This window comes from Choloepus didactylus, chromosome 2, assembly GCF_015220235.1.
Source record: "Choloepus didactylus isolate mChoDid1 chromosome 2, mChoDid1.pri, whole genome shotgun sequence".
Classification (NCBI taxonomy): domain Eukaryota; kingdom Metazoa; phylum Chordata; class Mammalia; order Pilosa; family Megalonychidae; genus Choloepus; species Choloepus didactylus.
In genome coordinates this window covers 116,536,446-116,548,560 of record NC_051308.1, presented here as the reverse complement: position 1 = coordinate 116,548,560, position 12,115 = coordinate 116,536,446, and the positions used below count along the sequence as shown (strand labels likewise).

At 48.2% G+C, this 12,115-nt stretch overlaps 1 protein-coding gene and 1 long non-coding RNA gene across 3 annotated transcripts; one reads left to right on the top strand and one right to left on the bottom strand.

Annotated features, from left to right (window-relative positions):
• Positions 1–1,059: 1,059 nt before the first annotated feature.
• LOC119526735 lies at positions 1,060–4,040 on the bottom strand. The gene is made up of 4 exons (XR_005215247.1): positions 3,836–4,040; positions 3,196–3,487; positions 2,546–2,698; positions 1,060–2,248 (listed from the first exon to the last, which is right to left on the bottom strand). It is a non-coding gene; the product is annotated as an uncharacterized LOC119526735 (long non-coding RNA).
• PLEKHO1 (pleckstrin homology domain containing O1) lies at positions 2,894–11,921 on the top strand. 2 transcript variants are annotated; one of them, XM_037826121.1, is made up of 6 exons: positions 2,894–3,181; positions 3,871–4,017; positions 8,442–8,582; positions 9,255–9,359; positions 9,753–9,854; positions 10,951–11,921. In XM_037826121.1, the coding sequence occupies exons 1-6, from the start codon at positions 3,152–3,154 to the stop codon at positions 11,653–11,655; spliced, it is 1,230 nt and encodes a 409-aa protein (XP_037682049.1). In that variant the 5' UTR covers positions 2,894–3,151; the 3' UTR covers positions 11,656–11,921. The 2 variants fall into 2 exon arrangements, with proteins under 2 accessions (XP_037682049.1, XP_037682050.1); XM_037826122.1 differs by lacking the exons at positions 2,894–3,181; positions 3,871–4,017 and having other exon boundaries at positions 8,447–8,582; positions 9,204–9,359; positions 10,951–11,920.
• Positions 11,922–12,115: the final 194 nt, after the last annotated feature.

Sequence of the window (12,115 nt, the reverse complement as noted above, 5' to 3'; positions counted from 1 at the left end):
ATGAGAGCGAGCCAGAGAATTATGTAACATCTTAAGGAGCAGACAGGCAGAGAAGGTTCTGCAGCCCACATGCATCTGCTCTGGAATCTGAAAATTACTTTGGAGGGTTTTTATTTTTTAGCATCCCTCTGCCTGATGTTCCACAAAGCTCTAGCTCCTGGTTGATGTTGCACCTAAGTTGCTCAGTACCTTGCACACAGAAGGCATCCAAATATTTTTTGACTACATGAAAGCTATTGGGAAAAGAAGAAGATGAGGCAATGTCATGGATTACTTTTTCCCCATAAACCAGAATTATTTAAACTATAAATCCAAGCCACTCTTATCTGCCTGGTCAGCAAGTTCTTCAAAAGATCAGTTAGCTAACCTTGGCAGGTGATCTCACTGCCCTCCCCCCTACATGGGACCTGACTCCCAAGGGTGTAAATCTCCCTGGCAAAGCAGGATATGACTCCAAGGGATGAATCTGGACCCGGCATCGTGGGATTGAGAACATCTTGACCAAAAGGGGGATGCGAAATGAAATGGAATAAAATTTCAGTAGCTGAGAGATTTCAAATGGAGTCCAGAAGTCACTCTGGTGGACATTCTTACGCACTATATAGATAACACTTTTTAGTTTTAATATATTGAAATAACTAGAAGTAAATACCTGAAACTACCAAACTCCAGCCTTCACTCTTGAAGACGACTGTATAACAATGTAGCTTACAAGGGGTGACAGTGTGATTGTGAAAACCCTGTGGATCACACTCCGTTTATCCAGTGTATGGATGGATGAGTAGAAAAATGGGGACAAAACCTAAATGAAAAATAGGGTGGGATGGGGTGTGTGTGATTTGGGTGTTCTTTTTTATTTTTATTTTTTATTCTTATTCTGATTCTTTCTGGTGTAAGGAAAATGTTCAAAAATAGATTGGGGTGATGAATGCACAGCTGTATGATGGTACTGTGAACAGTTGCTTGTACACCATGGATGACTGTATGGTATGTGACTGTATCTCAATAAAACTGAATTAAAAAAAAAAAAAAAAAAAAAGATCAGTAGGCTAGTCTCCTCGCCAGTATAGGACACTTTGCTTCCTCACCTATGATGATATCCTGGATTTTCCCTCTCTCTCTCTGTCTCTCTGTCTCTCTCTACCATTTTTTAAACAAGAGGGTAGGAAATAGAGATGCTGGGAAGAGGGTGAAGTGGCTTGGGGAATGTGGGGTGTGTGTGTGTGTGAAGCCTAAACAGTAGACTGGGAGCCAGAAAACCCGAACTCTGATCCATTTAGCCAGTAACTTGCTGTGTAAACCTAGGCAAGTCAGATAATTTGCCGTGACCCGTTTCCTCATTTTCGAAGTGGGAATAATAATACTTATTCTGTATACCTCACAAGGTGGCACTAAAGATTTAAGGGAAAGGGGGAATAGAGAGGAAGTCCTTACCTTCATTTGATGGATACCAGAGAAGGCTAAGATATCCTAAGCTACAAATTTGTCCAAAACTTTTTTTTATCTTAACACATCTCCAGAAAAGGGGTTCTTCATTTTTCACACTCCTCTGTGCCAGAAATTTTTATTCATTTTGTAGTTACTGTGTGCCTACCATATGCCAGGCAATGTGCTTATTAGCTTACTATTATTTAATAATAAGCCCTGGAGGGCAATACTTATATTTCCAAAGGATTTTCATATGTCATCTCATATATTCCCCTAACTTTGTCGATGGAAATGGTAGTTCATCACTCACCATTTAATATGTGGAGGAGCTGAGGCCTAAAGAAATTCAGTGACTTGACCAAAGGCCACAGAGTGGTGAGGAAACCAGTACCCATACTCGGGTTTCCTGACTCCCCTCTTCCCATAAAAAAAAAAAGTGAAGTTTCTATACTGTTGGCCCATAGGCTATGCCCAGGGAACTGGTATAGGAGGGATGGGCAGAGGTTCCCCCAGTCTGGGAATCCTCTGGTTTTGTGCACTTCCCTCCACTGGTCTCAAGTTGGGTAGACAGGTTGAAATTTTTGCCGGGCAGTGCAGCAGGGAGGGAAACCCAGGTAGTAGAGACTTTTAGCCTTATCTGCAGCTTATATTTAAAGCCACTTGGTATAATGGAAAATGGCTTTGGAGACAAAGTTCTATTCTTGCCAGCACTTAAAATGTGTGCCTGCAAATTCCTCTGCCATCCCAACTCGCACTTTTCTTCTCTGTAAAATGGAGACCATAATACTCAGCTTCCGTACTTGGGGTTATTCCAGAGACGCTAAAAAAAAAAAAAGCTTTGTAAACTGGAAGAAATGTGTATTGATGATATTAACTTGTCTCCCACCCTGCCTCCACACCCCCAACACATCGATACCCTCGGAAGCATAAAACTTTTCCCCAACACTTGACCTGCCCAGACTACTATCTCCACCACCTACAGAGGGTGAGTTCCAGATGCCAGTTCTTGGGAACACGCCCTCCCAGCTCACGCTCTTGTTTTTGTTTTTGGTTTGGGAAGAAGACGGTCTAGATTTGGGTTATCTCCAGTCTTCAAAAATCTAAATGTCTCTATTACCCACTCCATCTGCTTCTGCTGTCTCTTCGGCAGATTCGGTCGGTCTGTGTCTCTTCTGGCTCCCCTCTCTCTCTAGACTGTCTGCGTCTGGGACTCTGCCCCTCTGGAAGCCGCTCTCCCGCTGGGTTTAGGTCTCTCTTGGTCTTACCCTCACTGAGTCAGAAACAAAGGAGGCGGGTGGGGGAGCGGCACTCTCTCCGGCTCCGCGATTCGCCCTTTATTCTGAACTCGCAACGTCACCGGGCGGGTGGATGGAGCTGCGGGGCGCGGGCTGGGCCGCCCACTGCGCGCGGGGCCGGGGGAGCGGCGGGGCCGGGCGGGCGGGCGGCGGGGCGCGCTCAGGCACCCGGGCCGCGTGGGCGCCGGGATGGAGGGCGCCGAGGGGCGGGGAGCGGGCGTGCGTGTGTGTGCGAGTGCGAGGGAGGCCGGCCTTTAGTGTAACCGGAGCTACAAAGAAGGGGAGAGTCCGGGAGAGGGAGGAGCGGTCGCGACGCCGGGGGCATCTCCGACACCCTCCCGCGGGGAAAGCGCCCCCTCGCAGCGGCTTCGGCCCCCCGACGCGGGGCCGCCCCTCGGCCCCTTCCCCTACGCCCGCGCCCACCGGGCATGATGAAGAAGAACAATTCCTCCAAGAGGGTGAGTGCGCTTACCAGCTCTGCGACTGCGGCTGACTTTCTGCTCCGAGGACCCCAGCCCCGTCGGGAGGGAGCGGCGGGAGTAGGGCCCGGGGCGGCCTGCGCGAGCCCTGGCCCGCGCCCGCCCTCCTCGCCCGGCTGCGGGGTCCCCTCGGTCCTCGGTCGGGATGCGCCGGGCCCCGCGGCGAGGAACCAGCGGAGGCTTTTGTTTGTTTACTTGGCTTTGGGGGGTTTAACTTGGTTTAGTTTCTGCCCGACCTCCATCCTCCTCCTCCCCTGGGAGACAGGCAGCCGTTTACATTGCGCTCTGCAGTGGCGAGAAGACAATGAAAAATAAAATAAAATGCCGTTAATCCAGGCGCTGCGAGAAGAGAGGCTGGGGGAGGGGATGGAGTGGGGGACATAGAAATCCTGAGAGCCACCTCTCCCTTCAGGCCCAGCCCCAACCCGTTCCTCTCGCAGTTTCAGTTGTTTATTTGGGGGCGAAGAGGGGAGCGATGGGGGAGAGTTCTTCAGAATGAAAACCTTTTAAGTGGGGGACGAGACTGGGGCTCCCCGGCTGCAGCCTTCGGTGGGGCGGTCACAAGAAAGGAGAGCGAAACTGAGAAGAATGGTAAGCGATGGACTGGAGAGAAGAAAAAAAAGCAGTAATCACCTAATCATATGGTTCTTATCTTGCCCCTGGGACAGGGGCCTCCGGATGGAAATCATCAGTCTGCACTGCCTGAGAAGGTCGGCTGGGTCCGGAAATTCTGCGGGAAAGGGATTTTCAGGGAGATTTGGAAAAACCGCTATGTGATGCTGAAAGGGGACCAGCTCTACATCTCTGAAAAGGAGGTAGGTGCCCTTTACCTCCAACTTATCCCTGTTTTCTCATATTCCCCACTTGATCTCTCCACAAGGGACTCATCTACCTCTAGTTACAACCCCCATTCGGTTCCAACAGCAAGTTCAGTGGTGGGAATAGTCTCTACCCCATTTATCTGCAGGGAAAGGTCACACTTAAGGAAGTCCTGAACTGGAATTAGAAGTTGTGTTTGCCTTTTATTTAATGTCTTTTTTGTTCACAGATGTCTTTCTGATATCAATAATAATCCCCTCTCAAGTTGTCCTAAAAATTCTGAGTGCCCCCTGCTTTCCTCTACCCTATCCTGGCCTCTAGCTTAACACAGGATTTTTTTTTCCCTTTGGTTGTTGCTGCTAAACACTGTGCAGCTTATTCTCCACCCCTTCCTGTCCCCCCACCCCACCTCAGCTGGCCTCCCCTTTCCTGTCTACCAGGGCCATGCACAGGTCATATCAGCTGCTCAGCCACCCTGAATCATAGCAGACATAGAACGAAAACACACATACAACCTTTAGTCAGTCTTACATGATTTGAGGTAGAGTATTTGTGAGTGGCATTCAGTTTTTTCTGTTAAAGTCAATGTCTCTTACTAGTGTGCTCTTTTTTCCCCACCCTGACTCCACTTAAAAAAAAAAAAAAAGGAACTAATTTTCCATCCCGTTCATCCCCTTCCTACCACCCCATCCCCCCATTTGAACCAGGAGGGGAAATTAAGTTTTGAATCCCTGTATGTTTCCAGATGGACCTAGCTCTGTGGCTAAAATGACTACATACTGGGTCAGAACCTGAGCCTAGATATTCCAGACTCTTCCTCCCTTGGTCCCTAACTCTTGGGATCAATAGCCCCTAGTAATAATGAGAAATAGAAATTTCCCCTCCATGAGACAGAAGTCGTCCCAATCCCTACCTCTGTGGCTGTGTCACTGTAACCCTAGGAGGCTGCCCTGCATTCCCCTGTTAGGATGGCCCCTCTTCTCCTGAATTCCATGTTCCCTCACACAGGGCTAACGGGGAAGTCCTCCCCCGAGTTCTAACCTCTTTTGCTTCCTGCAGTAGAGACTCATTCAGTACATTATATTTAGGTAAATAACTCCTTTTATGGTATTGAAACAGACATGCATGCAGTCTAAGAGAAAGTACTCATCTGAAAAGAGCATCTATTGAGGGAGCCAGGGAAAAACTAAGCTGTGCCAGGGCCAAAAGGATCCCTCTTTAGATTTTTAAACCTAGCTGTTTACACTAAGCTAGGAACTTGGTAATGGAGAGTAAGGTGAGAGAAGACTTTAACAGGACGATTTATTTTTAAGCATCACCGCTACCCAATCCTAAAGAAATCCTAAAGGCTTTTTCCACAATTTTCTGGCTTTCCCAAAGCAAGTGGGGGCGAGGGGGTGGGGAGCAAGTGTCAAAGAATATCTCCTGTCTTTCCTCAACTTCATAATGGCAGGAAGCTTTAGTAAGCAATCTGGGAGAACTTCCCACACGTCAGAGGGGAAACAGGAGTACAGTGAAAGGGTAGAAAGAACAAGACCTTTCTTCATAGTTTGTGTTTGTCCAAAGAGCAGAATCTGAGGGCAAAATAAGCATGATTGACCCTTGTTTGTGGAGGAAAAGGGTACGGAGGCAGGGGAAATGATGGAATGACCTCAGCCCAGGACGTCTGGTGTCCTGTGAGTCAGGAGCATCTGACTGGTCTTGGGCCGACTGCCCCCTGCTGGGAAGGGCACAGGAAAAGAGGGAGCAAGCCTGCTGATGTTACTCTTCTTTGGGGCCATTTTCCATGCTGCAGTGGGCCTCAGTTGAAGGTGAAACTGACAGAGAACTCTAGACATTATTCTACCCACTTCCTAAAAGCGCCAGAGTCCAGATTTTTTTAATGTACAGTACAATGCTTGTAATTTACATTTAATGCAAGAAAATTCCTAACCCTCTCCACAAGAATTTGCATCAATCTTTTTTGTTACTTTCCCTCATAAAAGCAAAGTCTCCCGCAACTGCCTCTATCAAAAAAAAAAATCCTTCTCTATTGTTAATAATGATTTTCCTCATTCTCAGTCCTAAAGTCCAGAAAAGCGAGGAGCACCTCATAATCATGGGGCAGATATATGGGAACTGCAGCTAGACCTTAGAGGGACCTCATGGTAAAGGAAATTGGCAAGCATGGAAACCTCCCTGTCTGTGGTCTAGGAAAAAAAATCAGGGGAAAGGAAGGGTTGACTTTGGAAGATGGGGAATTATAAATGAGTCTTTGGGAATTAGATGGTGGGAGGGGAGGGGAAGAGAACAGAATACAGTGGAACCAGGCTCCTTGAGTTGTCCATCTTCCCTGGGGACTGGGGTATCCTTGTCCTACTCTTTGCTTCACCCTGTCTCCCTTCCATGCACTACCATGGGCTAACCTCTGTCAATGTGTCTTGCTTCCCAGAGCTCCTTATCATCCTGTACCCAAGCCAGCATCCTCCCTCCCTTCCCTTCCCCTAAGGAAAACAGAACAGTAACTCTCTTCCCCTGGTGACATACACACACCCAGCACTTTCCTCTCCAAGATTTCTGGCCTCTGCTGATAGTCTGAACTCTGGGGAAGGAGGAGGAGAGGAGGGGTAATACATCATCCTATATCCCTGCCCCATGTTTCTGGGAATTGTTGTTGGATACCCTTTGCCAACATCTTGTCCCCTTCCCACCAATAATCCTCCAAGGCCTCCGGTCACTTCCCAACCCAAAGCCAAGGAGCCCCGGGAAAGGGAGAGCCCGGGAGGAGCCAAACCATGCCAAAACAAATGGAGGTGGATGTCTGAGCAGTCACACAACTGAATGGGGCTGTGAGATCAGCTGTCCTCTGTCTGTCGTCAGCCCCCTGGGTCCAGCAGCAATTCAGAAGGATGGGCAGATACAAGACTGTAGATGGGCTGGGGAATGGAAGAGAGAACAACTTCGTCACTTCAAAGTTGATGAGAACCAGGAGGATAGATGAGGTCACCTCCACAAAAACAATCCCTGTTTCAGAGCTAGGGAATTGGGGATTCTTTTGTGAAAGAATTCTAGTCGGGGACAGTGGATGTCTTCCAGGAAAAGCATGAAGCTGTTTTTATCTGTTTCATTTTTATCAAGAGAAGTGCTGGTGGTTTTCATCTCTCATCCCAGGAAAACGTGACCAGCTCATTCCCAGATTCTTCCAACCCTGGGCCCAAATAGGAGAAGGCAAACAGGTTTTCTAACCACAGGCTGCTCCATTTTGTTTGGTGACTAAGACTCCTCTCTCTAACATTGGTCCTTGCAAGCCAAAACTAATCCATAAACCACAGCTTTAGAGTGCCAGGACTATAGAGAACACCTTAGGGGAGAGGAGAAAAGCTCTGAGAGGAGGTTTAAGTGAACCTTTGAAGAAAGATTAATGGAATTTGCTTTGCAACATTCAGAAAAGGCTGATTGGGGTGAAGGTTGCAGATAGAATTGTGGTCTTTATTAGACCTTCAGCAAGAGAGTAAGAGCCAAAAGTTGATGAAGCTGCTAAGAGTGGAACCAGAGTGCAGGATAGATACTACAGCGGGCAGGGTTAAGTTTAGACACAAGAATGTCCTGGCAATAAGGGGAGCTAGGCTCTAAACTGGAACAATTTAAATTGTTTCGAAGTCTGAAATGTAGTCCTCCAGGGAGAATGTGAGTGCATCTTTGCTAGAGATAGGTGGATAAATTAAATGGCTTTTCAAGACTGGAGGAGTCAAAGTTGGGTTGACATAGTATCTTGGAGAGAGTAAGGAGGAATAGAAACTGCAGTTGTATTTTTTAGCTTGTCTGAACAAACTGTGCTACACGGGGAGTTGCTGTTCCTATAGTGATGAAGCTCCTGAAATGAACAAGGTAGATGAATCTCTTGATAGTAGTATATATTAGAGGAAGGAGTAAGGTCAGGGTAAGAAAGCTACATGATAAACATAAGACTGGGGAGGCCAGAGGCAGCCCTTCATTCCCTCCAGACAGTCCCTGGTGTATGCCCTGCCTTTATCTCCTCCCTCTGGGCAGTCAAGGGCCAGTCAGGTTTTCACGATGGTCCGATCAGCCTATTTGCCTTGTAAGCCATGTCCTTTTAAGGACAAAGTGGGGGTCACGGGTGAGGAGAAGCATCCTGAGGCTCTGAAAAGGTATCTTGTCTGAGGAGAGTAGGAGTCAGGGGTTTAAATAGAAAAACCCCCTTCAAGAGTCAAGAATCAGGGGTGGCCCCAGCCCTGTCCCCTAACTGCTGGGCCTTTGAGGGCTTTGGAGTGGACAGCTCTTTCCTGTCCTGTCATCTCTCCCCCACTCCTGTGGCTTCTTCCTGCTTCCCATGACAGGTCTAACTAACTAACAGTTTGCAGGAAAGGGCCTAAGTAATTCTTATCTTCCTCACCTTACCTCACCCCCAACCGTTTCCTAGGTAAAAGATGAGAAAAATATTCAGGAGGTGTTTGACCTGAGTGACTATGAGAAGTGTGAAGAGCTTCGGAAATCCAAGAGCAGGAGCAAGAAAAATCATAGCAAGTTCACCCTTGCCCACTCCAAACAGCCTGGTAACACGGTATGTTTCTCCTGCCACCTTGGCCACGGGGACATTGACGGGGACTGGGGGGCAAGGGAGAACACCCCTCTTCAGGTTGACTCTCTCAGCCCTCTTGGCTCAGAAGTCCTGAATTACTCTCCCCACCAGCTTTTATTATTTAACCCAGGGAATATTGTGGCCATTTGCTTTCCTCTAGACAGGCCAGCCTTTAAACTGTCCAATAACAAAGATCGTCTCTCCCTCTCATTCTCACACACACACACTTGCATACATACATTTCTTGGATGAAAATCACAGGTCCCTGTACTCTGATAAGTGGTTGCATTTCTGAATCTAATTCTCCTTGTCTGAGGGAACCCAGGGAAGCTATTCCTGTCACATTCTATTTCTTCATCTTTATTTTAGTACCTGTCCTTTACCAAACATCCTCAAATTATTTCCAGTCCCGTACTAATGTCCAATACCCTTCTTAGCTCTTCCTTGGTCATTTCTAAAACAACCTCTGTGTGATGGGCATTTTTTAGGAATAGAGGCTGGGTTTCCTTAAATTAGGGATAATTCCAGAAGCAGAATCACTCTCCTTCCAGGAACTACATCTAAGAGAATGAGATTATAATTTCTTATTTCTTCACTGTCAAGGTGAGACACCAACTCTAAAACCCTGGCTGAAACAAGAATCTTCCCTCACAGGCACCCAACCTGATCTTCCTGGCAGTGAGTCCAGAAGAGAAGGAATCATGGATCAATGCCCTCAACTCTGCTATCACCCGAGCCAAGAACCGCATCTTGGATGAGGTCAGGGAGCTCTTGGTGGTCTGAGGGATACTGGGGCAAGAGAGTGGAGCTGTGACTCAGTAAAGACGGAGGATTATTGTATGGGCTCTACTTACTGTCTCTCCCCCACCACTCTGCTGCTTTATCTGCCTGAAAACCCTTTTCTACTTCTACCTTCTCTCCAAATCTTTTCTGCCAACTCCTCGTTCCCCACTTTATGGTGCATGGACCAGCCTTGGGCTGGCATAAGGAGCTCCTTCATATCTAGGAAATCCCTTGCCTATAGGATTTGCTTAGAAACAGTTAATGGGGTGGATATATTTCCCAGTCCAGACATGTTCAGGCCTCAGGGGCTGCTGGGTTGGAACAGAGAGTCTCTGAAGAGCAACCATGACTCACAGTGCATCTCTTCAGGTCACCGTGGAAGAGGACAGCTATCTTGCCCACCCCACTCGAGACAGGGCAAAAATTCAACACTCCCGCCGCCCCCCAACTCGGGGACACCTAATGGCCGTGGTATGTAAGACTATAAGAAAGTAAGAATTGCTGAAGGGCCAATTCCCTGTCAGTCAGTTGCAAAACTGTATCTCAAAACAGACCACCAGAGATATTTGTGGGAGGCCTCCTTGCTACCAAGGTCAAAAGGCTAGAGAAGTACCCCCATCCTGCCCCCAGCCTGATTCCTCTAAATCAGAAATCTTTATTGATCACCCACCCCCAATAAGTTTATCATCTTTGGGGGGAAATGAAACATGCAAATGGAAATACAGAAGAGCTAAATACTATAAAAGCTACTGCATGGTGGCTAACTGTCCTGGTGGGTGATGACATTAAGTGCCACAGGTATTCACAGGAGAAAGGATCACAGTGAGCCTCTGTAACAGGGAAAGTGGTAGTTTCTTTCACTGGTCCAAGCACTTAGTCCCCAGGGAAGGAATGTAGTCAGGTGTAATAGAAAGGCCAGAGGCTTTGGAATCAGACAGAACCTAAGTAGGAATCTAGTTTGCAGTTTATTACTTTTGTGGTTCTCGGAAGCTGTGAAATCAGGCACATGTAGCAGAGGGGCTGCGAGGAATGATTGAGACAACTTGTGTATAAGTACATAGTGTGGTGCTGAATGCCCTTATCCTTGTTTTTAATTACAATATTCTGCAAATAGGTAAGCAAATTTTATTATAAGGCAAGAGGTTCTGAATCCCAAATAGCAGAGAGGGCTGAGATGAATGGCTCTGGGGCTGCAGCTGGAAGGGGAAGTTACCGTGCTGTGTGGAGCATACGTGTTTTGTCAAACTCAGCTTGATGCTTAGAGTCCAGAATACAGAGGAAGAAGACACTCCTCAGGAAGCCCATAGTGAAGTGGAGAATGTGAGAAATAAGCAGGAGAAATTACTCTAATCACGGAAAAATAAAAGAAGTAAGTTGAAATCACTGTCAGAAGAGTAAGAAATAGCAAATAGAGTAGAAGGGCTCAGTCAAGAGTGAAGGGTTTCTCATTCAGGGAAGGAATCTTGAGGAAGAAACGGCCACAACTTGCATCTCTTTCAGGCAGTCATTCCTGCAGTCCCCACTGATGGCAGTTTACCCTCTTCATTCCCACCCTGTTCCTCTCCAGGCTTCTACCTCTACCTCGGATGGGATGCTGACCTTGGACCTGATTCAGGAGGAAGACCCCTCCCCTGAGGAAGCAACCTCCTGTGCTGAGAGCTTCCGGGTCGACTTGGACAAGTCTGTGGCCCAGCTGGCAGGCAGTCGGCGGAGAGCAGATTCAGACCGTATCCGGCCCCCTTCAGACCGAGCAAGCAGCCTTCCCCGGCCTTGGCAAAAGCCAGACAAGGGGGCCACCTACACGCCCCAGGCACCCAAGAAGCTGACCCCCACAGAGAAAGGCCGCTGTGCCTCCCTCGAGGAGATCCTGTCTCAGCGGGATGCTGCTCCTTCCCGCACCCTCCAACTGCGGGCCGAGGACCCTCCAACCCCCATCCCACCCCACCCGGGGCAGCTATCCCGAATCCAGGACCTGGTAGCAAGGAAACTGGAGAAGACTCAGGAGCTGCTGGCAGAAGTTCAGGGACTGGGAGACGGGAAGCGAAAGGCCAAGGATCCCCCTCGGTCTCCTCCTGACTCTGAGTCAGAACAGCTGCTGCTGGAGACAGAGAGGCTGCTGGGGGAGGCATCATCGAACTGGAGCCAGGCAAAGAGGGTGCTACAGGAAGTGAGGGAGCTGAGGGACCTGTACAGACAGATGGACCTGCAGACTCCGGACTCCCACCTCAGACAGACCACCCAGCACAGCCAGTACCGGAAGAGCTTGATGTGAGGGAAGGGGACAGGGCCTGGAACTTGTGGGGGGTGGACAGACTCTTATCTCCAATTGTTGCAGGATAAAGCTTTTTTATTTACCTCAATCAAAAAAAGAAAACAAAAACACAAATTTGTTGCCCTTGCTGATGCCTGATCCTCCTACAGCTCTACTTTCCAACCCTTCTTCCCTTCCTTCGCTCCCTCTTTCTGTTAGACCTGAATTGCCTCAGGTTTGAGGTGACCCCATAGCAGTATTATGAAGCATTTGCTTGGATGAGGAGAAAGGGTAATAAAGGCCCAGTCTGACCATTTCTCAGAGACCACCCCACTCCGAGATGTAGTGGGGAACATACTGCTACTCCCAAACACATGTACAGGCAGCTACATTTAGAGGGGGAGGGGATTTTCTTTTATGTCCCATTCCAGATTTTCCATCTGAGGATGAAATTTCAGCCGACCAGCTCTAGCTCTAGCAA

What these genes read in the sequence shown, in the direction of transcription:
- PLEKHO1 (XM_037826121.1), top strand. Translation starts at nt 3,152, where the DNA reads ATGATGAAGAAGAACAATTCCTCCAAGAGG. An exon ending in AGAACAATTCCTCCAAGAGG is followed by an intron (nt 3,182 to 3,870) that starts GTGAGTGCGCTT and finishes CCCCTGGGACAG; the next exon opens with GGGCCTCCGGATGGAAATCA. An exon ending in GGGGACACCTAATGGCCGTG is followed by an intron (nt 9,855 to 10,950) that starts GTATGTAAGACT and finishes GTTCCTCTCCAG; the next exon opens with GCTTCTACCTCTACCTCGGA.